Genomic DNA, 26,012 nt, shown 5'->3' with positions numbered 1-26,012 from the left:
CGGTGGGCGGGAGGGGATGGCCGGGCCGCCTCTGCAGGCCCTGACCACCTCCTTCCTCTGGCCAGGCCCTCAGTCACGGTGCTCCTCTGCAGCCTTCCTCCGTGCCATGGGAACTCCAGGCCGGGGACACGGAGCGTGAACAGGGTCGCTGCCCTCTGTGCGGGGCAGCCTGACCTCTCCTCCCCACCAGGCCCCACTGCACGCCCAGCAGGGCCACAGAGCAGCCCGGGAGACAGTCACCCCTGCCCCGGCACCCCTCTCCCGGTCCTAGGTGCTGCCTGCGCAGTGAAAGCGCAGGCGTGATTAGGGCTTTTCCACACTGCAGCGTCATCGCCAGCCCCGGCCGCGGGGCAGGGCCTGCAGCCCCATCACTCTCCCCTGCCACCAGCCCTCAGGCCCCGCAGGGGAGGGCAGGCAGCGGTCTCCTAAAACAAATGGCAAGGCCGTCCTGCTGATGCGGAGCTCCACTGTACATCCAGACCTCCCGTCGCCTGCCCAGGGACCCTCTTCAAAATGATCTAAACTCCTGACTTGTGATTTAAATCTGAATCCTCTGTGGCCAAAAACATAAACCAGAAGACGAGGGAAAGAACTGGAGTGAAAGCCAGCCGCCAAGAAGTCTAGGGCGGCAGGCAGCCAGAGGGCCACACTGGGACGCCGCGGGGGCCACCGGGCAGGCTGAGCGTGAGGGTTCCGTGCTGTCCCCGCCGTCGGGGCTGAGCTGCTTGCAAAGGGCCAGAGTGACAGGAGCCAGGGCACGCTCGAGGAGCCCCTGCTCCTGATGTCCTTCTGGACAGAATCCCCGAGGGGCGGGGGCAGGCCCAGGAGACCTGGCTTTCTCCCCTAACGTCACTTGCGTCGGATCCACTCACTCGACAAACATTTCGAGAGGCGCTATGGCGCCAGGCCTCGCTGTGCAATAGGGGTGGGCGTTGTCCTGAGGAAGGGGACAAGCGACAGCTGCCGCTCTCCATGAGGGCAGGAAGGAGGGTCCCTGGGCAGGCGACGGGAGGTCTGGATGTACAGTGGAGCTCAGCATTTTGGACAGACCAGGCTGCCCCTCTGGGTCCCACGGAGGCCCATCCCGCTCGCTCCCAACACCAAAAACCTCCAGACCAAGGCCACTGTCTGTGTGGCTGTGACACTTTGACCACCTTTTCCCCTGGGGCGCGAAATGACTGCTCTGCTACCAACCCAGCCCTCCTCCCCACCTCGTGTTTTCAGTAATATATCCGGGTACTGCAGCCAACTGCTTCCTCCGGTTGAATAAGTGGAAAGAAGAAATATCAGGCAACCCCACAATGAAGCTAAGTATTTAATTCCTTTGTAATGTTTACATTATTAACACCGGCATTATAAAATGTTATTTTTACTTTCAAGCGATTTAAATGTACAATTCTGTGTCTCAATTACCGGGATCATTATAACTTAAAAACCCGGAGCAGCGGTCCCTCCCTCCCTCCCCTCTCCTCCCCCTGCTGACGCCTCAGTTCTGTAGAGAGCAAGCTGGTTCCACAAAGCCCAAATACCCGTTCCAAATGGCAAGGGCGGGGCGGCCCTGGAGGGGCGCATTCACTGCGGAGTGAGTGACAGCCGGCAGGTGGGTGCTGAAATGGTCATCAACTCCCCGAGAGCTGGCACCAGAGCTGCATTCCACGCAGCGCCTATTAATGTGCCCAGCGTGGCACCGGGTGACTGACAAGCCATCTAGCTCAGACTTCGGGTCACACCACCCACGGCACTGAGAAAGGCAAGGGGGGGCCCAGGGAAAGCGAGGCCAGGAGGACCCCAGGTCCCTGGAAACAGAGAAGTAAGAGCCGCCATAGTGCGCTGGCTGCTCCACCGCTGCGCTGGCAAAGCCCTGCACCGCGCGCGGGGAGAGCGCGGGCTCTGCAGCTGCCAGCCTGAGGTCCAGTCCTGCCTCTGCCGCTCCTAGCTGGTGACGCTGGGGACTCCTAGCTTCTCTGTGCCTCCGTTTCCACCTCTAAAGAGGGGGATGATTGTGTGCCTGAGTCCCTGAGAGAACTAAAGTGTCCACATTTGGAACAGTGACTGGCAGGTAGCAAATGCTCAGGGGTTTTTATTTTTTATCTTCATATGGCGTCTCACTCAGTTTCCCAGGCTGGGCCGAGTGTGGTGGCACACGCCTGAAATCCCAGCACTCAGGAGGCTGAGGCAGGAGGATTATTGTGAGTCCGAGGTCAGCTTGGGCTACGAAGCAAGCTCAAGGCCAGCCTGAACTGCATAGCGAGACCCTGTCTCAAAAAGACAAAAAAAAAAAAAAAAAAAAAAAAAAAAAAAAAGAAGAAAGTCTCCCGGGCTGGATTTGCTATCCTCCTGCCTCAGCATCCCAGAGTGCTGGGGCTATGGACATGCACTTTAGTTTACCATATGATTACCATGTTAAGAGGAAGAAACTGGAGTTCAGAGTAAGAGACAGACCCACCCACGCAGGCTATCCTGAAGGACCCGCTGCCCCTCTGCCCAGAAGCCTCTCTTGCCCCCTGCATGTGGTTGCCCCTCAGGGACTCAGGTCTCTGTCACCTCCAAGCCCCTCGGGGATGCCCCACTATGGTGGGCCCGGCACCCTGTCTGGACTTCTCTCTGGCACCCATCACACCTGAAATCACCTCATCCTTTTCATAGAGGCGCTGGTACACACGGCACTATTATCACGGTCGTATGTCTGCTTGGCGTCTGTCTCCCCATGATGGTGAGGCCTGTGCAGTTGCCAGCACTCAGACCACGCTCGGTTCAATGTTAAGCTACTCTCTTAAAACTCTTAAATTCTTTTTTTCAAAGGAGACCTTACATCTTCATTTTGGAACAAGTTCCAAAACATTATATAGAGGGGGCTGGGGATTTAGCTCGGCGACACAGCGCCTGCCCGGCAAGCACAAGATCGTGAGTTCAATTCCCGGTACCGGAAAAAAAACCAAAAAACCCAAAGCATTATATAGATAGCATGAATGAATGAATGAACAAACGAATGAATGAACGAGCCCACACTGCCAAACAGGTCTCTCAGTGGGGGAAGAGAGGTGATGGCGCCTGAGCCCCAGATGAGACCACACCTCTGGAGGATGGCAGGGAAGGGTGGCCACAGGGGGAGGCATCTGTCCGACCTCCTGCAGCTCTTCTGGTCCTTCTTGCCTTCGCCCTGTACTTGAGCCTAAAATGAAAGAAAGACTATTTGCTGCCACCTGGTGTTACTCTTCTTAGCGCCTATAACAGAGAGTTTGGCCAGCCAAACCAAACCTCTCTCTCTTCTCTCCTCTACTGTCCCCCATGCCTGCCACACGCTCTACTGAAGCTGTCCCTGAGCTTTCTCCCCTACTCCCCTGTCTGAGTTACTTTCTCCTTTGGGGACAAAATACCTGACATCCATAAGTTAAAGGAGGTGAAGTTTATTTTAGCTCACTGTTTATAGAGGTTTCAGTCCCTAATCAGCTGGCTCCAAGGCAGGGCAGTACGGCCGAGGAGAAACAGTGTATGGCAGGGCAGGCAAGAGCAGCAGCTCTTTCTTTCCCTTTTATTCCATTCAGGCTACAAGCCTATTGGGTAGCGCCACCCACACCCAGGGTAGGCTTTCCCATTATCCATACCCAGAACCATGCTAAACCAATCAGTGGACTAATTTAGTTAGCACATCATTAATCCATATTCTTACACTCTGGATCCAGCCAGCTCTGAAAAGGTCCACCTATAAGCACATGAGGCCTTGGAGGGGACATCTAGATACAAGCCATAGTATCGCCTGAACAGCTAGAAATAATATCTCTTTCTCAAAATTCCATTACACCCCCAATACAGTCACGCACCACTTAACAATGGAGGTACGTTCTGAGAAGCGTGTCATGAGGCGATTTCATCACACCAGTGTCACCGAGAGTACTTATAGACTAACTCAGCAGCAGTGGCCCCAGGCAATGTAACCTTACAGAACACCCTGAACATGCAGAACTAAAACGTCACTATGCAGACCACAACTGTGCTTCAGCTGAAAGCCTGTCCCCTCCAACTTTGTTATGTGTACCCCATGAACGAATGTCGTGGCTATGACCAACGGTCTACTCTTTTTTTTGGTACCAGCAATTGAACTCAGGACCTTGTACTTGCCAGGCAGGCACTTATGCCACTGAGCTATATCCCCCAGGTCAACAGTCTACTCTTGAAGGCAGGAGTCCCCTGGATTCTTCTTTACGAAGTAGGTGGAACAGGAAGAAGTTGGGGGGATGCGGTGGTAAAATGCTACCAGCTTGGTCTTGACTCAGGCAGGATGGTGAGGCAGCAAAGGGCTGAGGCTTTAAGGAAAATCTAGGTGGTGGGTGAGACAACCTTTCGAAAACAAAAAGCAGGCCACCTCGGTGATGCGGCTAGAGGTGTGTAGGAGGAGAGCTGGTAAGATAAGTCTTAATGGGAGAAAATATTTGAAAATCATGTGTCTGGTAAGAGATTACTGTACAGAATAACTGGAGAACTCTCAAAACTTAAAACCAACAACAAAAAAATCCAACTCAAAAATGGATAAAGGCAGCAGAGTGTGGTAGTGCATGCCTGTACCCCCAACACTGTGGGAGGCTGAAGCAGGAGGATCTAGCCTGAGCAATTTACCAATTTAGTAAGCCCCTGTCTCAAAATTAAAAATTTCAAAAAAGGAGTGAACTCAGTATGAAAGCCCTGGGTTCAATCCCCAGCACCACACACAAAAAAAGGACAAAGTACTGGACACTTCTCCAAAGAAGCCCCTGAGCATAGGAAATCATGCACAACACCAGTAACCATTAGAGAAATGCAAATCAAAACTGCAATGAAACACAACCTCACACTCATTCGGATGGCTACTACCAAAAACCTAAAAAAATTAAAATGCAAAAGGTGGGGAGGGTTCTGACGTAAGCTACAGCATAGATAAACCCTGAGGACCTTCTGCTAAAAGGAATAACTCAGTCACAAAATAGCGTATGATTCCATTTCCATGAGGAGCTAAAATCCCAGAGACACAACACAGAACGGTGGCTTCCAGGGGCTGGGAAATAGGGAGCCATGAGGGGCACACAGTTTCAGTTCTACAAGATGAAGAGGTACAGAGGTGGATGGCCTGAGGGCTTCGCAGCGTCGTGAACATATTTAATGTACACCGACATTACTGTATACTTAAAATGGTTAAGATGAATTTCATATGCATGTCACCATAATACAAAAAAAAAAAAAAAAAATCAAGTTTTTCCAGAGTGAAGGAACTCAACTGACATTGCTCAGTTAGGAAAACTGAATTTCAGGGAAAAGTGCTTGGCTTGGGGGGCGGGGCGCAAAGATGGGCACAATTGTTGCTGCAGAGAAGGACGACAGCTAGGAGCTCGGAAGAAGCCCCTGTGGCAGAGATCCAAGCGAAGTGACAGGTACAGAAGAGGGGCTGGAAACCGTGTGCATGCTACGTGACTAAGCGCTAACATATCTTCATCCAATAACAACTTGTATTTATATGCAAATATATTCGCTTATGCAAAACAGCCGAGGTCTCCAAGGAGGGTTTTCTAGTCTGGAGATTGTGCAGTCATTGAAAAAAAAAAAAGCAAAGCTGTCCCTAGGGCACTCCGCCCCCGCCTGGCCCCTGGGAGCTGGGCGAGCTCCAGGAGGGAGAGGATCGAATCAGCTCGGCTTGCAGAAAACTGGCAAAACAGCGTCCCCGCCCGGTGAGCGGTGCGACAACCACGAAGCTGCGCATGCCCGCCCGAGGCAGCCAGCAAGCCTCAGTGCGCAAGCGCCATACACCGACTCCTCCCCCAGGGCGGGGCCGTTGGGGCCCAAGATGGCGGCCAGCCGCTACCGCCGTTTCCTTAAACTCTGTGAGGAGTGGCCAGTGGACGAGACCAAACGGGGCCGGGACTTAGGCGCTTACCTGCGGCAGCGGGTAGCACAGGCCTTTCGGGAGGGAGAGAACACCCAGGTGACCGGGGGGGAGGTGCTGGGGAGAGGGGAGGGAAGGACGAGGCAGGGGCGGGGCCGACGAGCGGGCGCGCGGCGGGGCTGCGCATGCGCGGCCGTGGCTCTCGGGCCGCACGTGTGCGCGGACCCCTTCCTTCCTCCCTGGGAGAGGCAGCCTAGGATTCGCCGCCGAGGCTTTCTGAGAGTCCAGGTGCCCCCACCTCATCAGAATGTTTGGAGGTGGCGCCTGGGCATCAGTGTGTTTTAAAGCTCCCCACGTGACTCAGGGTGCTAGCGGGATTGAGATCCACAGCACTTCCACAGGCCTGCCCCGCAAGTCGTGCTGTTCCCCTCTTCCGGGTCTGTATTGACTGAGCTGATCCCCGAGACCTCTGCGCGGCCCCCGCTGAGTCTGCGTCCTTCCTGTACCCCTGTAAGTCTGTGGAACACGTGTGGAGCCCCCACTCCGGACCCTGTGTGTAACAGGCCTTCTTGCTCCCTAGGTCGGTGCTGAAGCTCTGGGAGTCATTCATTCGTAGAGCACCTGTTTATTGAGCACCTGCCCTGTGCCAGGAACCGTGCTTGCTGCTAGGGAGATTGCAGTAAATTAAAAGGTTCAGTCCTGCCTGTGTGGATTTACACTCTAGTTCAGGACACAGTAAACAAATAGACATCAAGTACTGTGGTGGCCGTAAAGTAGGGTAGCATAATAAAAAGTTAGATACGTTAGGCGTTGCTGAAGAGGTGATGCCGAGGTGAGACGCAAGGAGAGAATGTGCCAGCGGTGTGCATTCGAGGGCCGTAGCGTTCCATGCAAAGGAAGACAAAGAATAGAACAGAATTACCGGAGAACGAGGGAAGTAGAGTTTGCAAAGATGTGAGACCAAGGAAGGCAGGAGCCAGGCATGGGAGAGTCTTAAAAGTTCTAATGAGGAGTTAGATCTTGTAAGGGCAGTGAGAAGTCACTGAGGACATTTAGGGGACGGATGTGACCTCGTTTCCTTTTTCCAAAAGTCACTCTGGTTCTGTGTGGTGAATGGATTATAGAAGGCGAGAACTGCCACAAGGAGGCCGCGGAGAAGCCCCTGCGTACCCTGGGCAAGAGGTGGTGGTGGTTTGGATGCCTCAGTGGCACAGGAAATGGAGGTAGCTGGATTCACATTGTAATGTGCAAGTCACGTCCACAGGACTTACTCCTGGGTTAGACGTGGGGTAAGGGAAAGAGGACCTGGGGGTAACACCTAGGTTGTTTCTATCCGAAGTAACTGGGTGCCACTTACGGAGCTGGGGAAGACTAGATGTGGAGCAGGTAGGGCATGGGAAGAACATTGAGTTTGCTGTTACACACATTAAACTTGATGCCAGGACTGACTTCAAAGTGCAGATGTCAGGTCAGCAGTGTGATATTTGATATTTGGGGCTCAGGCAAGAGATCAGAGTACAGAGTGAGAGAGTGCACACAGTTGGAAAAAGTGACTTGTGAAAAACAAAAAAATAAAACCAAGAAATGACTTGCCACACATGGCCAAGACCTGTCCAGGCAGGACATAGGTCTTTCTCAGCTTAGCCCAACACAGAGCCAAAGCAGCCCTCCTGGTGGAGCAGGAGCACACTGATTGGCGGGTGGTGTGGAGGCAGTGTGGCCCCAGGACTTGGGGAGAAGAGGGGGGCCACTCTATACTCGGCGTCCTTACACCGTTTACAGTGGTCTTCACTAGTATGAAATGTGAAGATTTTGAAGGCAAGCATCTCATCTGGTCCCAATTTTGCAAACTCACAGGCTTTCTAGGGCTGTGCATCTGCGTATTTTTAGTGTGAGCTTTTTGAGAATAGAGATGATGCCATTTTTTTCTCCCCTGACCCTGATGTCTAGTGTAGTCCTTGGCACATAAGCCACTCAGCTCGTGTCGGAGTGAGTAAATACATAAGGGATCGGGTATGGCTCATGAGGCAGATCATTCAAATAGTTTCGGATGTAGCAGAACTAGATAGAGCCAAGTAGGGAAGAGTCAAGACTTTCCATGACCTGATTAGTGTCAGTTGATGGGGTGCTTTCTGTATTTGGGGTGCTGCAGGTACACAGAAAACGAACACAAGGCCAGGTCCTTCCATTTGGGCAGTCAGAGGCTGAGTCCCCAGGAGGCAAGAGTGTGACAGTCACCTCCTTGATTGTTCGCACCAGAGCAGCCAGCAAGGAGGGTAGAGCTCTCTCTGTGGGAGTTGCCACCCTTTGTCATCACCTGGGGAGACAGCTCCTGATCAGTGGAAGCCCACACGGGTTGAGTCATCGCTGCAGATTCGAGTCGTGGCTGCACTGCCCGTCCCCATGCAGCTGATGGATGTGTTCCTGGCGGAGTGAGCCTGCACTTCTTGATGGCAGTGGGCACGTAACTCAGGACCACTGCCGTGATCCCTCATCCGATGTTACCTACGGAAGCACCTGGGCTTAGTAAATCACTCCGTGATCATTTTTGGAGGGCACAGCCAGACTCCAGAACAGCACTGTGAGTCACTGACACCCCAGTCATTTGGAAAGACCTTGAGAGAGAGGTGACGCTGTACCCTTCATCTCCCAGGCAGCAACAGGGGAAGCCTGGTGGGCTGATTGGTCAGTGGCCCCCTGGGTGGTGCCATTTGCCACAAAAAACAGGACAGGAGGGGGAGCTGCTCACATTAAAGCGGCCTTTCCGGGAGAGAGGCCAGCAGGGCTCCTCAGCCTCTCGGCTTCCTGAGTGCTTAGCCCAGCACACTTGTGTAACCCGGTCTTCGTCCTTAGGGTGGCTGAGTGAGGCAGCCACTACTGTTCCATCTTGCACACAAGGAAACAAAGTGAGCAAAATCCACTTACACTGGGCTGCCTGGCAGTGAGAGACGAGTGAGAAACAGTGCAGCGGCCCTGGCCTGGCCTGATGAGGCCTTCTCGGGCCACCTTTCTTCCCCTGCTGCTGCGGCTGCATGTTAGAACGGCCTCATATTCCAGGAGCATCGGGCCTCTCCCGCCCCCTTCCCTGCTCAAAGCTTTTTGCATCTCGGGTTACTTGGACAAAAAATTCAACACCTCCCTGTGTTTGCCCACCTGCTTTTCTTTGCCCCAACTCCTGCCTCCCCAGCAAGGATGGAAAGAACGATGGTCCTCAGTGGGACATCGGTGCGGAAAAGCCAGGCTCACTAGAAGGCCCATTAATAATTCAGGCTCCAAAGGAGCACAGAAACTGCTGCCCCCACTTACTCCAGCTCAAATTGCCCTTTGGGGAGTCTCATGGTCCACCCCAAACGCACCAGGAGGGGAGGTGGCGATGGGAAGCGGGAACACATGGAACACCTCCCGCCCCCTGGGCCCTATTGTGCGGATTTTAAGTCCATGTTTATGGCTCTTGCCCCCTTTGAATGTAGTTTCCTTAAAAGAACGCGTGTTCCCTGCAGCACTGAGCGCTTAAAAAAGCGTCACAACATGGGGGAAGGTGGCAGAGCAACTGATTGTTGACTTAACGACAGGAAAAGCAGCAGATCCTCCTAATGAGCTCATTAGGCGCAGGGCTGGGGGTGGGGGGGTGCGGGGGGAGCAGCCCTCCTGCCGCTCCTGAGTGCACACAGCCCCACTGCTCTACACTTGTGTCCGGGTTAAATCTTTGGCCCCCTTTGAAAGAAGCCACACTTTTCTTGGTTTCTAGCAATGTAATGGTACTTCCACTTTGTGCAGTCAGCCAGAGGCCTGGTCCCTGGCGCCCTGTGTGGCGGAGAGCCGCACCCTTGGTGACCTAACATGCTGGCCAGCGAGGAGAAGCAACCCCATACCTGTATGTGGGCCTCCTGGAGTCCAGGTTTTGAGGCGCGGCCTGAGAACCAATTACACTGTCTCCAGTTGTAATCTAGGGCCCACTGCCAAACAGGAGTTGCCAGGAGAATCAGCTCCAAGAGGAATGTGGATGACATCTCTGTGGTCTTTCCCAATTCTTTTTTTTTTTTTTTTTTTTTTTTTTTTTTTTTTTTTTTTTTTTTTTTTGGTACCTGTAATAAAACTCAGTACCTTGTGCTTGCCAGGCAGGCGCTTGTACCACTGAGCTATATCCTCGGCCCAGGGATATTTCCCCATTCTGAGCGGAACTGCAGTGAAATAAGGTTGTGAAGGTTGTGTTCATTACTCGAGATTGTTAGGCCGCCTGCTTGACAGTGGCAGGCAGCTTTGGGAGCCTTCAGTGCCCTGTGGTCCTTGGTATCCAAGATCCAGCTGCATGTCCAGCCAGGCCCGGTGGCCCTACACAGGTTCAGTCACAGTCTCAGAAGAGTGTCCTCATTGCCTTAAAAACTGGCTATAACACAGGGGTCTGCTCTGGTCTTTGCATGCTGGGGATTGAACTCGGGGAGCACTGAATTACATTCTCAGGATCCCATTAAGTTGTCCAGGCTGGCTTCAAGTGCGGTTCCCCTGCTGCAGTGTGATCGTGCCCGGCACGTCGGGGCCTATCACCTTCGAGACTGGAGTGCCCCAGACACACCTAGCTCGTCAAACCTTGCTGCGTTGCAGGAGCACCCTCTTTCAGTTGTTCCTCTCATCCCCGTGCCTTGCATGCTGAGGCCCGGTGTTAGGTTTTCAGCACATGTGTATTTTGTCTCTTCGACTTGATTGCCAGCTTCTTCAGGACTGAGGTTGGGTCCTTGTGTCCCCCACAGTCCCCTCACAGAGCATGCTCTCCGTAGTAGGTGCTGCGGAAGCAGATCCCCAGTTGAATTAAAAGATGTACGCTCCATAGCAGAATGAACTCATTGCAGAAGTTCATTACCGAGTCATGAAAACCTTTTCTCATAGATCCTCCTGGACCAAATCCAACTCTACCTTAATTAGCAGAGCAGTTCATGGTACCCTTTCCCAAAAGTGCTTATGCCTCCCTTTTTGTGACTAGAATAGGGTCCACTCTGCCAATTGCTGTCACCACCCAAAATTCAATTTTGAAAATCGAAATCAGTGCCTGCGGCACTGATGTAGATTTGTATATATAAAAGTTTAATATGGTAAAGAGAAATTTACTGACGACTGAGCAGGGGAAATGCAAAAGGAGCAAAAATAGAGCTATAAAGGACACTTTGTCAGTTGACATCTATTTCGCTCACATTTAGGGAGCAGTGGTGAATTTTTCATAATGTCCCTGCTGCTGCCTTTTTCAAACCCAGCACTGCCATTAGTCCTAAAATGTCCGTAATCTCATTAGGTGTGAATGCAAAGCCAGGTAATTTAAAGCTTGTATACAAAACTGTTTCTAAAAATGCATAATACATTTCATCAGAAAAATATATATTTTGGAATTCAGCAGTGTTTGTGGTAGAGTGTGAATAAAGTGCAACATGTGGGTGTGCAGTGCGGCTTCTGGAATTAGACAAGCATTCCCACTGATGGTCTTTCACGTAGTAAACAGGGGTTTGGTTTGGTTTTCAGTGCTGTGCTGGCGTTAGGTGTGACTAAGAACCTAGAATTGCCTGTGACTCCATCTTCGCTTCAGCGGTGGGAACTTTCTAGAAAACGGCGAAGCTCAACCTCCCATCACCTCCCTGAGCTGCTTTATAGCCGCGTGGAGACACCTTCTGGCCTAAGTGGTTTATTGAGAGCGGGCCAGTCCTGGGGTTCGTAGGTGTGTGGCTCCTCTGACTGCACACCGAGCTGCAGCTTTCTGTCCACCTTCTCGTCCCTTAACACCAAGGCCATTGAAGGGTTGAGGGGGCCCAGAGGGTCGCTTTGGTTTTGCCCTCAGGCCTTTTTCAGTTTGCTCTCAGGAACAGTGTCCTTCGAGGACGACCCGGATCCCGCTTCTGTGCCCTGCCTGTCCTCAGCCCCTGATGATGTGGCAGGTGGCAGAGCAGCCCTCTGGCACCTTCTCACCTGGAGAGGAGGAGGAGGAGCAGCAAGAGAACTCAGTGGGCAGGATATGTAGGCGCAGGGGGGTGGGAGTGCAGCTTTGATCTGCGGCAGTGTAGGAGCGGGAGATGCTCTGGGAAGTGAGGGCAGCAGGGGTGCCTTTTCTATGTACTCTCTCAGGAAGTGGCCAGGCCACTGGTGAGGGGGATGTCCAGATGAGCAGCTGCCGGGAGATCCAGACACAGGACAGCTGCTTGCTTGGGTCAGCCTTCAAGTCCCACCGGGCTGGCCATGGAGCACCAGGAGGCGTCGGGGTCAGGTCAGGTCCCCACCACCTGTACTCCCATCTCAGCACCAGCCATGCCGACGCGCTCGCATCACCTGGGCTTGAGCTGCGGCTCATCCCTGTCAGAGCACCCCTTCCTCGGAGGCAGCTGTCTGCCTGTTCTCCAGCCCTGCTTTCTCGGCTGTCCTGGCCCCCCTCCTACCTCTCATGTTCCCGCCACCAGGGTTGTCCTGGGCTGTTCTGTCTGTCCCTGTTGGGTTTATGAGGTCAGGGCCTGCATCTTTGCTGGGATGGCCACTGACTGCTCATAATCAGAGCGGACGCTAGTCCTGTGTTGCAGGCCTGGCTTTCAGAGCAGTGTGTGTACCAGCTCATTGACCCTCCTACCTCCCTTAGAACTAGGGGCTGTTATTATTCTTCCTTTTAAAAAGAGAGGTTAAATTGACTGGTATGCCTCAGAAATGTCAGTGCGTGACAGAGAAGGGGCAAAGAACCGTCCCGGATTAAAGGGCCCTGGGGTATGAGACAGGTGTCGTAGGGGTCCTCTGTCCTGTCGGGGTTACACCGAAACAGTGGCCGTGACTGGTCTATGGACAGTCAGCTAGTTGCTGGGCTACCTCCACATTAGATGTCACGCAGGAGACACACACTTTTAAAGTACAGGGTGAGGGGTGTTCTGCCGCTGCTCAAGTGGATCCAAAAAAAACAGATTTGGAGGATGGTAATGTGGCAGATGGTGTTTAAAGCCCAGGTCTGAGGGCAGGAGGGAGGTGTGGTGACTTCCCTGATCCCCTGTAGCTGGGGAGGGATGGTGCCAGGCTTTCCCATAGGCAGCTAGATGCCACTGTCCCTACAGCTTTGGATCCGCTGCCCCCGCCAGGGCCGAGCACACAGGCTTCTGGTGATGGGGTTTGGGTATGATGTAAAAGTTGCACCCTGCGAGCCTTTGTACCAGTGTCCCCTCCCTGCTGTGGCCTGTGCCTTGCCTTCTGTCTCCTGTGGGGCTCTTGGGGCTATGACCCTGCTACAGAAGTAGTGTGTGTGCTGTGCTGCTCCCAAGGAGGGCTGCCCATTCTGCCTGCCAGGCCTTGCTGGAAGAGTTGCCCGCTACCAGCCATCAGCCTGTACTGCTCTCTGCACCTCGTACCCTCAGGGAGAACCTTTGATCCTTGTGCACAGACCTGACCTCTCCCCACCGACACCCTTGATCTCCTGCAGTGTCCTGCACGTCCTCTGGAGGAGTGGCTGGACTGGGGTGGGGTTTTGGTGGAGGCTGCTTGACCTGCATGCAGAAGGAGAAGCGCTTCACTCTGGCTTTATTTACGTGCTGTCTTCTTCAAGAAAGGATACCAGTTAGAAAAAAAGTGCATCATTTCAATTCTGGGAAGAAATATAAAAGAGAACGTCTTGTTCTGGGGGTTTTTAGAATTCTTTGTATAAAAATGTAAGGAACCACCAGGCATGGTGGCACAGGGCTGTAATCCTAGCACTCGGGAGGCTGAGGCAGGAGAATCTCTGAGTTTGAGGCCAGCCTGGGCTACAGAGTGAGTTCAAGGCCAGCCTGAACTGCATCGTGAAAATGCAGTTTGTCTCTCAAAAAGACAAAAAAAAAGGGAACTATACAGATAACAGAGATGGCAGGGAAGATTAACCCATGTGGGTCACAGGCACCCAAAGGACCTTTTACTTCCTCTTTGCTGTTACCGGCCTCCATGGTCCCGGTCTGCTTCCTGGCAGGCGCCCCTGCACCTCCATGTTGCCCTCGGTTCCACGTCTTGCTGAAGCGCCACCTGCTTCTCCCTTCTTTCCTTCCTGGAGTTTCAGCTCCCCCACCACCACCACTATCTTTTTCTTTCTGCCTTTCATTTACTTCACATGTCTCATACTGCAGGTTTAATTCTGAGAGCTTTGTGTTTCTCAGCCCGGCTTGTGTACCTTGCCCTCGGCCCTCGGGCAGACCTGCTCTGTTGTGTGCCCGGCTCCTGGCCCTCACTTGCCTCGCCCACATACACCAGGTGCACCCTCACGCCTGGCCCCCCACACACACCCCACCACCCCACCCCCTAACCCCCATGTGCGCTCCGGCCTTAGGATTTTTGGTTTTGTTTGATTGTGGATTCTGAGGATCAAACCCAGGGCAGCGCTCTTAGTTTTTATTGTGGTACTTCCCACCACAGCTGGCCTGGCAGTTCACAAGTCACAGAGGTTCAATATGTGCATGTTTGCGGGCTGATTGATCAGATTTCCTGCTGACTGACGAGGTGGAGCCTTTCCTCTGAAAGGTGACTTGTGAAAGCAGGCCCTGCAGGCCAGGCGTGCTGCCCACGGAGTGGCTGCAGTGCAGGGCTGCCTGCCTTGAACACCTCGCGCACGAGGTGCAGACCCAGCGAGGGGCAGGACCGCCCTGCTCACTGCCTTGGGCTCTTTGTCTTCCAGATTGCGGAGCCTGAGGCCTGCGATCAGATGTACGAGAGCTTAGCACGACTCCATTCAAACTACTACAAACACAAGGTGAGTGGGCCGTGGGCTCTTCTAGCCCAGCCTCTGTTGGGGTGGGCAACCAGTAAGAGGGAGTGGAAATCTGATTATACAGTGCTCTGTAAAGAACTGTGTTTTGCTACTTTCAGATGTAACTGGTAATTTCAGCCATGCCAACAAAGGTGCCTGGTAGAGGCTTTTAGCTCACCTAAATAATAGCTACCAAAAATATGAACAAGCGCCATGGAGAGTATTGCATATGCCATGTGTGCTCCTGGGAGTCTCTGGCCACCGTGGGTCTTACACACATTCCCCTCCGTGCTAGGGAACCGGTGCTCATACTCTGCGGTAACGGGGCAGTTGGGAAAGCCCCATCAGACGAAGCTGTGCTCTTCCTCAGCCTTGACATGATTTCTGTCAAATTCCACTTAGTGTGGTTTTTCCAGACTTGAAAAATACGTTCAGTAACTCTACAAGTAGACATTGCCAAATGGAAAAGCCTGCATGCCACAGGGATTTCTCCTAAACCCTCTGCTGGGAGCACGGTCTGCGCAGCAGCGTGGGCCTCTCCTGGGAGCTGATCAGACACGCAGAGCCGTGCCCCGCCAGGCCTTCGCGGTAGGCCTGCTCTCACAGAGGAACCCTGCACTCTTAGAGTGGCAGCTGCCGGCTCCTGGCTGGTTCTGGCAAGGCCTAGTCTTGGCCTCAAGGTGGCACTGCCCTCCTTGCCAGGCCTCCTGGCCTCTGGACACCCAGGGTAGTGGTGCCACAGAGCTAATCTTCCCTCCCTCTTCTCTTCTACCCTGTGCCAGTACCCTCGCCCAAGAGACACGAGCTTCAGCGGCCTGTCCCTGGAGGAGTACAAGCTGATCCTGTCCACAGGTACGGAAAGCATAGCTGTGCTGTCTGCTTGTTTTGCAAGAGGATTCCTTGAGTTTGAGAGGCCAAAGGGAATCGTCTAATGAGACGGTTTTGCGTGCCACAGAGCCTTGTGGAGTAGCCCAGAGGAAATTCAGAAGCTATAGGGCTCACACTTATGAGCCGTAGGATGCAGTGAAGGTCAAAGGCATTATTTTAAAAAGAAAATCCATCTTTACTGCTTTTAAATTCAAGGCTGGGCAGCAGGGGACAAGGGAATACATATTTGCCAAATGGAAGTTGTTGAAATCGGGATGGAAGGAAAATAATTTTATTTTTATGGTCCTAAGGGGGCTTTACAAACAATGAGGGTTTTAATTAAAACAAAAAGCTATTCCGTAAACGTGTATGGGGATATCTGCCTGTGAGTTATCTGACCCAGGGGACGCGGTCTGTGGGTTAGACATGGCCTAACTAGGTGTTTTAGAGTCGTGGATAGACCCCTGTTAACAAGAAAGGAAACCCCCTATCCTGCCCAGCCCCTGCTGATTTTCCATGTCACTGATAGGGAGGGGGGCAGGGGAGCCACGGATGAAGTAGACAGGTAGTAGAAATTTCTATTTTTATTGCCAAGGATACTGCCTACAAAAATAGGCTAACCTTTTCTGAGAGGGCATGGCCCTGGAATATGTACCATCTGGTACTGTGGAAATCTCTCTTTCCTCTTCTCTAGTCGTGTCCAGCAACTAAGTTTTGGAGATTTGACCTTCTAGAACACTCTTACCCTCCTGAGTGAATTAAAGCCTGGTGCTGGGGCTGGGGATTTAGCTCAGCCGCACAGTGCCTGCCTGGCAAGCACAAGGTCATGAGTTCGATTCCCAGTACCGGAAAAAAGCCAAAAAAAAAAGAAAGCAAAAAAAATAAAGCCTGGTGCTGTTGCCTGCTGTCGTGTGACTCTCAGGGATTCCAGGGTGAAGGTGCTGTGGCCAGGCTGAATGGCTTTATGGGGATTTTTTTTTCAACTCAAAAGTCCCTAGGTCCATGTCATCACCAGCACTGAGGTACAGAGCCTTTTGAGGGCCTTGGGGAGTTCAAGCCAAGTCTGAGCTTGAACTTGGAATGGAAGTAAGCTGCAGCAGCCGATGTCTGCCCCGGAAGCCTCCAAGAGCCGGCGCGAAGCCAGGAGGTGCCACCTCCCACCCCGGCCCGTGCTACAGCTCGTTCTGCCCCAAGATTGAGCTCAGGGAACTCGCTGATAATTTGTTTTCACAGCAAGCCTCGTATTTTTGCTGCAACTGTGTGACGTAAGCTTACCAAGTGTTTGCTCTGACAGGGCAAGAAAAGACCTGCCACACTTTGTAGAGAGAAGCTGGAAAGGTGGCTGTGGTCTGTCACCAGTGTGTCCAGCCTAGGTTGGGCTCCTGAGAGGTGCCAGAAGAGGCCTCCCAGCGCAGGTGGACAGGGTCCCCACTGTCCTATTTTGTTCCCCATATGGGAATCGGGGCTTCCGGAAAAGTCCCAGGACACGAGGCTGTGCTCATGGCTGAGGTGTATGTAGTGCATATCAGTTTAATCAGGAGACAGTGACCAGAAATGGCAATAGATAATGTAAGGTATCTCTTGGTTTTGTTAACAGATTAAGATCCAGGCTCTGACAGCTAAACAATATGAGCATATCTAGGTATTAGGGAACCTTAGCCTTGGAGAGACCAGTGTTCTCTGCCGGGGAAGGGACACCCCCTGCACCAGAGCTGTTGGGATATCTGAGGACATTCACATTAGTTTCACATCTGCTGGGTAGGCTGCCCCTGGCCTCTGCTGGGGCACAGCCCACGACAGACACTACCAAGCCCAGTCAGTGATACGACGGCCAGGGCCCAGCCTGCGGCAAGCTGTGTGTCAGGGGCGTCCGGCCGGGGGTGTTCCGCCGGCCCGCTGGCTTGCCTAGCCCTGCGCTGTCAGTGAAGGCAGCCACCTTTCCAGCGAGGGCCAGCAGCCCCACTATTCCTCGAGTCTGTTTTGGTCCTCACTTTACAGGCGAGGAAGCCAGACTTCAGGCTGAGTGATTTGCCTGAGCATCCCTGGGGAGATGATGGGTGGGGACGCAGGCCCACATCCACCTCTCCCTCCTGCCTGCTCAGCTGCACAGCACGCCGTGGACCTGCCCTGTGCAGGTTCAAATCCCAGCCACACCACTTCCTAGCTGTTCGACCTGAGCAAGTTGCTTCCCCTCCCTCACCCCAGTTTCTGCACCTGAAAACGAGCTGGTGAGGTCTGTGGGCAAGATGCCAAGTGTTGTGCTCGAGGCACGAGTTGCATAGCTGACCTCTCAGTGCCACTTGTTTGCCTTTTCAAGTGCAGTAGGAGGCAAGAAGCAGGCCTTGCTTCAATGCTGAGGGTGAGGAGGGCACGTGACACTGGTGCTGTGCCCGCTCACCTTATTTCCACTCTACGCTGTGGGACCTATGGGACCTGCCTTTCAGAGGCCAGGTCCCTACTTCCTTTCCAAAGAGGCACCGTGCGGAGCATGAGGGTGTTTGTGTTGGAAGAGCCCGTGGGCCAGCCGCGTCATCAGCTCTCAGACCTGAGTCTGTCTCTGTCTCCGTGCAGACACCCTGGAAGAGTTTAAGGACATGAACAAAGGCCTGTGGAAGACGCTGCAGGAGAAGTTTGCCCCCAAGAGTCCCGAGGAGAAGCAGAAGGCCTGGGCTCGGGTCCTGTCTCGCCCACAGACCTAAGTGTGGAATCTCGTACTTGCTCTTGTCAATAAAACCTCCTGGCTCCCCGACCTCGCTCGCGTGCCCCCGCCAAAAGGAAGGCGTTCCAGCCCGCACAGGAATGCCGTGTGAGCACCGGCCACAGCCAGCGGGCGGGCAGAGGACGCGCAGACCCCAGCCTGGCTGTGAGGGGCCCCGAGGTAGGAGCCGCCTGGCCAAGGTTGTGCGGCCGGCAAGGTTCTCAGGCTCCTGTTGTCACAGGGACTGCTGGGAGGAAGCCAAGAGCAGCAGGAAACCTCGAAAGGACGTCCTGTTGCAAACGGACAGCAGCGGGAGGCGTTGAGGCTGAGATGCCAGGGTCCCTCGTGCCCGTCCCACTGACGCAGCACAGCGCGGGCCTCACCCCATGTGCCCAGGTGGCCAGAGGGACAGCAGAGCTCCAGGCAGCAGCTGCCCTGGGCCCCCAAGCAGGGCTGTGGAAGGTCACGGGACAGAGGCCCTGCTGTTGGGACTCGGAGCCTTGGTGCGTACCGTTGAGCACCCTGCTCCTGAGTGCCACAGTGTCAGGTTGGGGCGGGACGGCTGACGGCACCCTCCGAGGCGTTCCTAGTCACCTCGGCACGGTCAGATACGTGGAATGAGACAAAGGATTACACCAAAACCACTGCTGTCCTGAGCACCCCGTTCACAGCTGCTGTGGGACAGAGCTGAGGTGCTTCGTCCCAAGAGCTGGGGTGTGGCCCAGCCAACAGGGAAGGGCCCATGTTCTGCCCTCCGCCAGCTTATGATGGTGCCCATTGGTCCCCACTGTGGGGAAAGTAAAGGAAACATTCCTCCTTTGTGGACTAGATTTCTATTAATTTATTTAAGGCAATTAATGAATTAGTTCTGGGGACAAAGGATTTGTAAAACGTTACACCAAAAGAAAAAACTACGAGTCAAAATACAGCCACTCAAGGGGCTCAGCCTCTGTCCCCTAGGGGTGTGACCTCCCCAGGAAGCCGGGGTGGGGGGCCCACAGCAGAGCAGATCAGCAGGAGGCTGGGCATGGCACCTCAGAATAAGTTAAATAAGAAAGCCCGAAAGTCTCTAGAGCAGCGTCCTGCCACCTCCCCCAGCTGCGGGTAGCAACCAAAATGTAGTGCTTAGAGAGCTGCCCACTCCTAGCCACCCCCAGGGAGGACTGCGAAGCAACGCCAGTCCAGCTACTGCTCTGAAGCACTTCTCTCCCCCTAAGGCATTAAGGTAAACCAAGTTCCAGTAACTTCCAAGTCTCTGAGGCTGCCGGTGCCAAGGCTCCCCCTCCTGGCCTGCGACAGCCTGCGCTGAGGAGGTGGGGTAACAGGCGGAGTTGAGGGTGTGCACCTCGCCTTGAGGGCCTGGCGCGCAGCCGATTGGTCTGACAGGAGGAGAGCAGTGCCCCCAGCCAGTCTCCAGTGACGGGGGCCCCTGCAGGCCTTGGGGCTCTCCTCAGCGGCTCATGCAGTTCTGGACGTCCACGAAGCCCAGGCGTTGCCTGCGTTTGCGCTGCTCTGTCATCTGGGGTCAGACGGGTGCACGGTCAGGACACAGGTGCCCAGTCCCCACGGGCCCAGCTGCATTGCAGCGTGCGTGCCAGCCTCACCCTCGTCTCAGCTCGCTCATCACAACCCCTGATCTGGCACAGCTGGGAGAGGCCCTGCCTACCGGAGGGGCCACCTGATGGTACTGCCGGAGGTGGAGGCGGCTACTGCGGGCAAGGGGGTCTCAGCAGCAGCAGGACGCCTGAGCCTCCCGTCACCAGAGCCCCTGACTTGCAGGCGTTGCCCAGCCCAAGCGGGCCTCACAGGGACCTGGCAGGGACCCCGAGGCAGGGCTGGGGAGGGCGCACACCTGCTCCTTGAGCTCGTTGAGCTGGGCGGTGAGGTGGGACACCAGCTTCATGGTGGAACCGAGCTTGTCCTGAAGGATCCGGATCTCGTTCTGCTCACCCTCACCCTCATTGCTCACCAGGGACATGGCCCGCATCCGCGGGAACCAGTCCAGGTTCTTGTTCTGCAAGAGACCCGCAGGCGGCTGTAGCAGGCTTGGCCAAGCAGCAGCACCTTGCTTTGGGAAACGGGTTCCAGGGCAGGCTTCTGCCACACCCTTGACAAAATTCCTGGCCACCATGGGTCCTGGGAAGATCCGAACTGGCCTGGGTCCCCTGGGAGTCACCTGCTGTTAGGTGGCCTCACCGCCTGAGCCGGGTCCTTTGCCGGATCAGTGCCATCTGTTTACGCCCCGGCATGGTGGCGCAGGGGGCCTCTGCACCCAGACCTCGGCTCTCCTTCCTCCCAGCCGCCCCACACCCCAGGAAGCCATGAGTCAGACAGCGGACACGAGCGGCGGCTCCGTGGCAAGGGCTGGCATCTGACACATCTCTGCGAGGCAAAGCCACGTCCCCGGGACACCAAGCCGTGTTTGGTCCCTGTTAGAAACTGAACTGCCAGGGAGTCCCGTAAACCTGTACACGAGAGCGTTCAGAAAACAGTCAGGACAAGCAGAGCTCCTCCCTTTTGCCTTCCCTGCGGCAGCTCCCCTGGGACAGGCAGTTGGTCACGTTCTATTTCATTCTCTAAGCCTGATCCTGGCAGTTTCTCCAGGCTCCCCCTGGGCCCAGGACTGTTCAGATGTCAGGAAGCCGGCTCTGCTCTTGCCCAGCTAGAGGAGGTCTCCCCACTCCACGCCTCAGCATCCCCACCCCCAGGAGCACGGTGCCCTCGCACTCGGTGAGGCCCTCACGCTCGGCCATCACCGCTCGGTGTCCCACAGCATACGGCCACTCGCACGCAGCAGCAGGCAGCAGGCAGGACTCCAACAAGTGTCCACAGCTGTCCACCCCTGGGCCTCGCAGGACTGTGGACAGATGCGGTCCCTCCTCCAGCAGCCAGGGGACAGGGAACCCCAGCCCACTGGCACCTTGATCATCTGCGCCACGTAGCTCTCAGGGCCCGTGTAGTCCGTCTTGTTCTTCACGCGCACCAGCACGATGAAGTGCAGGTAGCTCCACATGTTGTGCTCCAGCTTGATGTGCTCCTCGAAGGACACCGTCTTGTTGTCAAACTTGTCCCTCTCCAGACCTGGGGGGCAGGGGCAAGAGGCCTCAGCCTCCAGAGCCACGTGGGGGCCCCCGATGGAGGGGACCTTTGTTACGACAAGCACCAGCGGACGGCTTAGGTCACTGTGTTTAAGGCACCAGTCACTTTGCCATGGAGACCCTGCCCTGCCCAGCTGCAGCCCTCCCGCAGTGGCAGCTGGGGACTCTGGGAGCAGCGCCACACTTCCCTGCTGGATGCAGTGTGTTCTTTGGGCGACACCACCTCAGCCTGAGGGCTGGGAACAGCACCGCCCCAGACCTACAGCTCGAGGCCAGCAGTGGTTGAGCTCATCTATCAGCCCAGCAGCAGAAGAGACGGCTCTGCCCCTTCCCACTCCCTTCTGTCCCGCAAAGTGCAGGCACAGTCTCGCTGCCCTCGGCCCTGCACCCGGTGGGACCCCCAGCAGCCGCAGGGTGTCCTGGCCGCACCGCAGATGAAGCACGTGGTCTTGAGAATCTCCTCCTTCTTCTGCTTCTCGCTTCGCAGGTCGGCGAAGGTGTCAATGATCACCCCGAAGATGAGGTTCAGCACGATGATGATGACGATGAAGAAGAAGAGCAGGTCGTACACCACTCGGGCGGGGAACAGGGACTCCTGCGGGGGCGAGACAGCGAGGCTGGGCCCAGGTCCCCAGGCCGGGCGGGGCAGGACAGGACAGGCAGCTGGGGGCGGACTGACATTCAAGGGCTCTGCTGCCCGAGCCCAGTCCCAGATCCCAAGGCCGCCTCATGAAGCTGACTCAGCCTCTCGCCCTGCCTCCGGCCGTGCAGAGGCCGGAAACGGGAGCCCCTGCCTGACTCACACCTCCCCGGCCCTGGGGCCAGGTCTGCTTGCCAAGGTCTCAGTCTGTGCTGAGCTGGGAGGAAGAGGGAGGTGCGAACAGTCTCCTGGAAGCCAGCTGCAGTGGAAGGCAAGGAAGCCGGCCTTACAAGTGGGATGGGGTCCACAATGAAGGCTGAGGGGAGCCTGGCTGGGTCTCCACAGGCGCCAACCTGCACGGGGCGGGGGCATGCTCACATCCTTGGAGGGCTTGCGGAGAATGTCGCCCACGCCGCCACCATTGCGCAGCCCGTGGTTCATGACAGTGACGATGCACATCAGCAGAGTGTCACAGGCTCGCTCCATGCTGTCGGCCTCCTTGTCCTCTGTGAGTGGATAATGTCCTCAGACCCAGGCCACCTGCCTGTGCCCCACCTTCCCAGATGTCCCCCGACACCCTCACCTTCCAAGACCTCGGGCACTGTGACCTCCGCCACACAGTCCAACTTGTCCCCACTGCACGTGCCCACAAATGTGGCAGCTCCATGTGGCACCCCCAGGGGGTTGGCTGAAGGGGCAGGGACAGAGTCACCAGGCGGTCCAGAGGCCTGGCCTTATCACCCTCTTGGGGCTGTACCCAGCATCACATGCTCCATCACATGCCTCCCTTGATCCTGCCTGCTCCTACTCAGCCTGGCTACAGAGCAAGAGCTTCCTGCCTCTGCGCCCCTGTGTCCAGGCTAAGAACAAAGATTGATCTCTGTCACCCTGGGACCAGCACACAGGCAGGACCTAGACCTTGCTAGAACCCAATGGGAATCACCCATCCATTGTGGGGAGCTACGGAAGCTGGAGATCACTCACGTGTGGGGCTAGAGCAAGGCCAGCCCTGAGAACATGGAGCACCTTAGGCAAACTAAGTGAACAAGCTGTTTCCGCTCTGAGAACTCGAGGCCCCGAGGTGAGCCAGGTGATCAAGTTACTAGGCAGAGGAGTTTCAATTAACAATAGCCTCCCGTGTGTATAAATAAACATACTGCTGTGGTTGGATGGTTCTTTCTCTCTCACCAGGAGAGAGGGCTCCACCTGACCTCAGCTTTCTGCATCCTGACTTTTGTCTCTATTTCTTCATCATCCACCATCCTCCCCCCGAGGAATTCGAGAGCCACACTGGCCCCAGGCTCACCCACACCCATGCCCAGGAGGAAGCCCCCAGACCTTGGGAGTGGTTGCCAGGCAGCCGGTCCACCTCAAGGATGAAGTCGTCCTTGAGGAAGAGGAAGCCCACGATGGAGAAGAGGTAGACAAGTATGAGGGCCAGCAGGGCGGTCAGCAGGATGGAACGGCCGTTTCGGGTCACACTTTTGATGACATTGAACAACGTCTCCTCACGATAGATGAGGTCAAAGAGCTGCCGGGCAGGAGTGGAGCATTGAGGGGCTGGGCCAGCCACCTCCCCGGGGATACCGCCTGACCCCCACAGGCTGCCCTGGGGGTCTGCACTCAGGAGTAATGGCAGAAGCTGGCGTTCCAAGGCCAGGGGAAGGTGTGCGGGTGGGTACAGTGCACTGCCTAAGCACTAGGCGCACCCTAAGCACTGGGGAGCCACCAACAGCTCATGAGAGCCCCTCGAGCCCCAGCCCACCCCCAGCCCTGGCCGCAAGCGGGCTCACCAGGATGCTGTAGAAGAGCTCGTGGGCGAAGAGGCCCAGGACACTCGTAAGGATGTAGCCCACGTGGTACAGGAACTCCACGTCCATGACCATGGCCTTGTAGCCCCGGATAAAGGTGCCTCGGTTGCCCACAAAGCTCACCACGAACACGATCTTGTTGGTCAGCTGGGTGAGTCAGGGACAGGGTCAGTGCCTGCCGTGTACCCTCACTGTCAACCCGGCCACCAGGCCTAGCCAGTGCCAGCCCAGAGGAGCACGTCTGGGCTCCTGGGGCTCAAACGGCATCCAGGAAGAGTGGGGTCCAGGCCCAGGAGGACAGCCACATCACGGACCACCCACAGCTGGTACAAGTGGGAAAGGGCCCCTGCTCAAGGCACTTGGTTCCCAGCTGTCAGGAAACCATCCTCAACCACTCATCTGAGACATCCCTGGTGTCTCTGGACAGTGATGAGCAGCGCAGGACACACAGCAGTCCTGTGGCTCCTGTCTGTCTGTCTCAATACGGGCCGCCCCTAGCTATGGTCTGCAAGGAGCTTGGGGGCCCGACCCAGGGGAGACGGCTGGGGGCTCCCTCTGGCACTCACGTTGAGGGCGCCCAGGATGTTGAGCGTGGGCCCGATGCCCAGGTAGTAGATGGAGCGCAGGATGAGCGCCACGATGAGGGGGCGGATGCTGTAGCGCTTGGTGAACAGAGCCGCGATGGAGAAGCAGATGAGGATCCAGAACAGCAGCGACATGAGTGGGGAGCCCAGCACGCCTGGGGGCAGGAAAGCGGGGAGCGGGGCTCACTCAAGCCCACCACAGCCCCCGTGCGACCCCCGAGACCCCAAGGATCCCCCCCTTTCTGGGAGCCTGCCCTACTGAGTTCCCGGTGCCTGGTTCCAGCCGCCTCCACTCCCGCACCTCAAGGCCTAAGGGGTGCACCCCGTCCAGCCGCTGCTGCCACAGCCGGTTCCTGGCTCCCACCTGCATGCGTGCTCACGGGCCCCGGCCTCACCTGTGGACGCGCCCTCCACGTAAGGGTAGAAGAAGGCGATGATGATGTTGATGAACACCGCCAGGTTGAAGGAGATGCTGCCCCACAGGGTCATGCGGCGGGAGAACCAGTAGATGAGCGGCATGCCTGGGCAGAGGGGTGGCATGCTGCCGTGGGGTCCCTTAGGCCTCTGCCCGCCCCGCGAGGGGTCTGCTGCCCTCACACGCTCCTTTCTGGAGGTGTGAGCGGAAGAGCCCCTGCCTAGGGCGGGTTGGCAGCCAGGCGCCCAGCTGCGGAAAGCCAGGGAGGCGTAGGAAGCCAGCCAGGGACCCGCGAGCGCTGCCCTCCGCCCCATGCTCACTGCGGAGCTTGCGCTGCCACTCCATCTCGTTGTGCAGGAAGGAGGACTGGTCGAAGAAGTCGCTCACTTTGCTGCCCTGCTCGTCCTGCTCCGTGGTGGTGAAGAGCCGGTGCTTGGTCTCCTCCGTCAGGAACTGGCAGATGGCGGGCACCGGGAACACGATCTGCTCCATGCTGCGGTCCTGCCGCACGATCTGGCACACCGGGACTCGGTCACACCTGGCCGAGGCCCTCGCTCACCCCAGCCGCATGCCCAAGGGCCACACCTCGATCTGCGACGTGTGGTTCTCATAGTAGGCCAGCGGGTCCTCCTCTTCCTCTGGCGCTGGCGCTGAGGACTTGAGCATCTGGGACAGCTGCTTGTTGTTGAGGCTGAGCTGAGGTCACGGAGGGCGCCAGGTCAGACCAGACACCGCCACAGCCTGCATGGCCCCAGAGCCCCCACTGCCAGGCCTCAGCCCCATTGCGAACTGCATCCCCCCGAGCCAGCCAGGCCACGCCAACCCAACCAGGACCCAGCGGTGGGGGGCAGGCGCCCAAGAGGAGAGTGGGAGGGCCTGGGCCAGAGAAGCCCACCGGACAATCCGAGCCCCCATGCGTCCTGCCAAGTGCAGCCTGGCCCCTGCTGGAGGCTCCCAGTCCTGAGCACACCCACGCGGGCCTTGCCTCCTTTTCTAAGCCAGCGACCCACTGTCTCCTCCACGCCCCACCCCTCAAATGTTGCCCAACTCTGATCTGCGCTCCCCACTCTGCCTTGAGGGGCAGCCCACCCCCAGATTCCCACAGACCCTCACTTCTCAGCTCTGGCTGCCCCGCACCTCGGGTGTACACTCGCCCCCCTTCCCCAGATACTAGCCATCCATCTCCCGCCAAGCCCCACCTCTCCAGCCCCACCCGTGGCACCCACCATGGAAGAGATGCCCTCGGCCTCCTCCTCCTGGATGCGCTTCACGGGCTTCAGCAGGTGCTGCAGCTGTTTGTTGTGCCTGGAAAGCTGAGCCAGAAGGCAG

General features: G+C 56.1%; 2 protein-coding genes across 2 annotated transcripts in view; one reads left to right on the top strand and one right to left on the bottom strand.

The window, feature by feature from the left end:
• Positions 1–5,769: 5,769 nt before the first annotated feature.
• LOC102009757 (ubiquinol-cytochrome-c reductase complex assembly factor 2) lies at positions 5,770–18,187 on the top strand. Its single transcript, XM_005389507.2, has 4 exons — positions 5,770–5,950; positions 14,499–14,573; positions 15,353–15,422; positions 18,009–18,187. Exons 1-4 carry the CDS (start codon positions 5,813–5,815, stop codon positions 18,134–18,136), a joined length of 411 nt encoding a protein of 136 aa, XP_005389564.1. The 5' UTR covers positions 5,770–5,812; the 3' UTR covers positions 18,137–18,187.
• Positions 18,188–18,952: 765 nt separating this feature from the next.
• Itpr3 (inositol 1,4,5-trisphosphate receptor, type 3) overlaps positions 18,953–26,012 on the bottom strand; it is a gene marked incomplete at its 5' end in the record, with an annotated part of 50,928 nt that continues 43,868 nt past the window's right edge. Inside the window, 13 exon segments of the mRNA XM_005389506.2 lie at positions 18,953–19,654; positions 19,988–20,149; positions 21,056–21,216; positions 21,663–21,828; positions 22,252–22,379; positions 22,457–22,561; positions 23,212–23,404; positions 23,667–23,831; positions 24,251–24,423; positions 24,664–24,789; positions 25,004–25,196; positions 25,269–25,379; positions 25,910–26,012. The exon segment at positions 25,910–26,012 is cut by the window's right edge and continues 24 nt beyond it. Coding sequence (XP_005389563.1) covers positions 19,586–19,654; positions 19,988–20,149; positions 21,056–21,216; positions 21,663–21,828; positions 22,252–22,379; positions 22,457–22,561; positions 23,212–23,404; positions 23,667–23,831; positions 24,251–24,423; positions 24,664–24,789; positions 25,004–25,196; positions 25,269–25,379; positions 25,910–26,012 — 1,855 coding nt within the window. The 3' untranslated portion in view covers positions 18,953–19,585.

This window comes from Chinchilla lanigera, unplaced genomic scaffold (genome assembly GCF_000276665.1).
Source record: "Chinchilla lanigera isolate Chin_1 unplaced genomic scaffold, ChiLan1.0 scaffold00036, whole genome shotgun sequence".
NCBI classification, from domain to species: Eukaryota; Metazoa; Chordata; class Mammalia; order Rodentia; family Chinchillidae; genus Chinchilla; species Chinchilla lanigera.
Note: the sequence above shows the minus strand (reverse complement) of the source record. Positions and strands in the feature narration are given on the sequence as shown.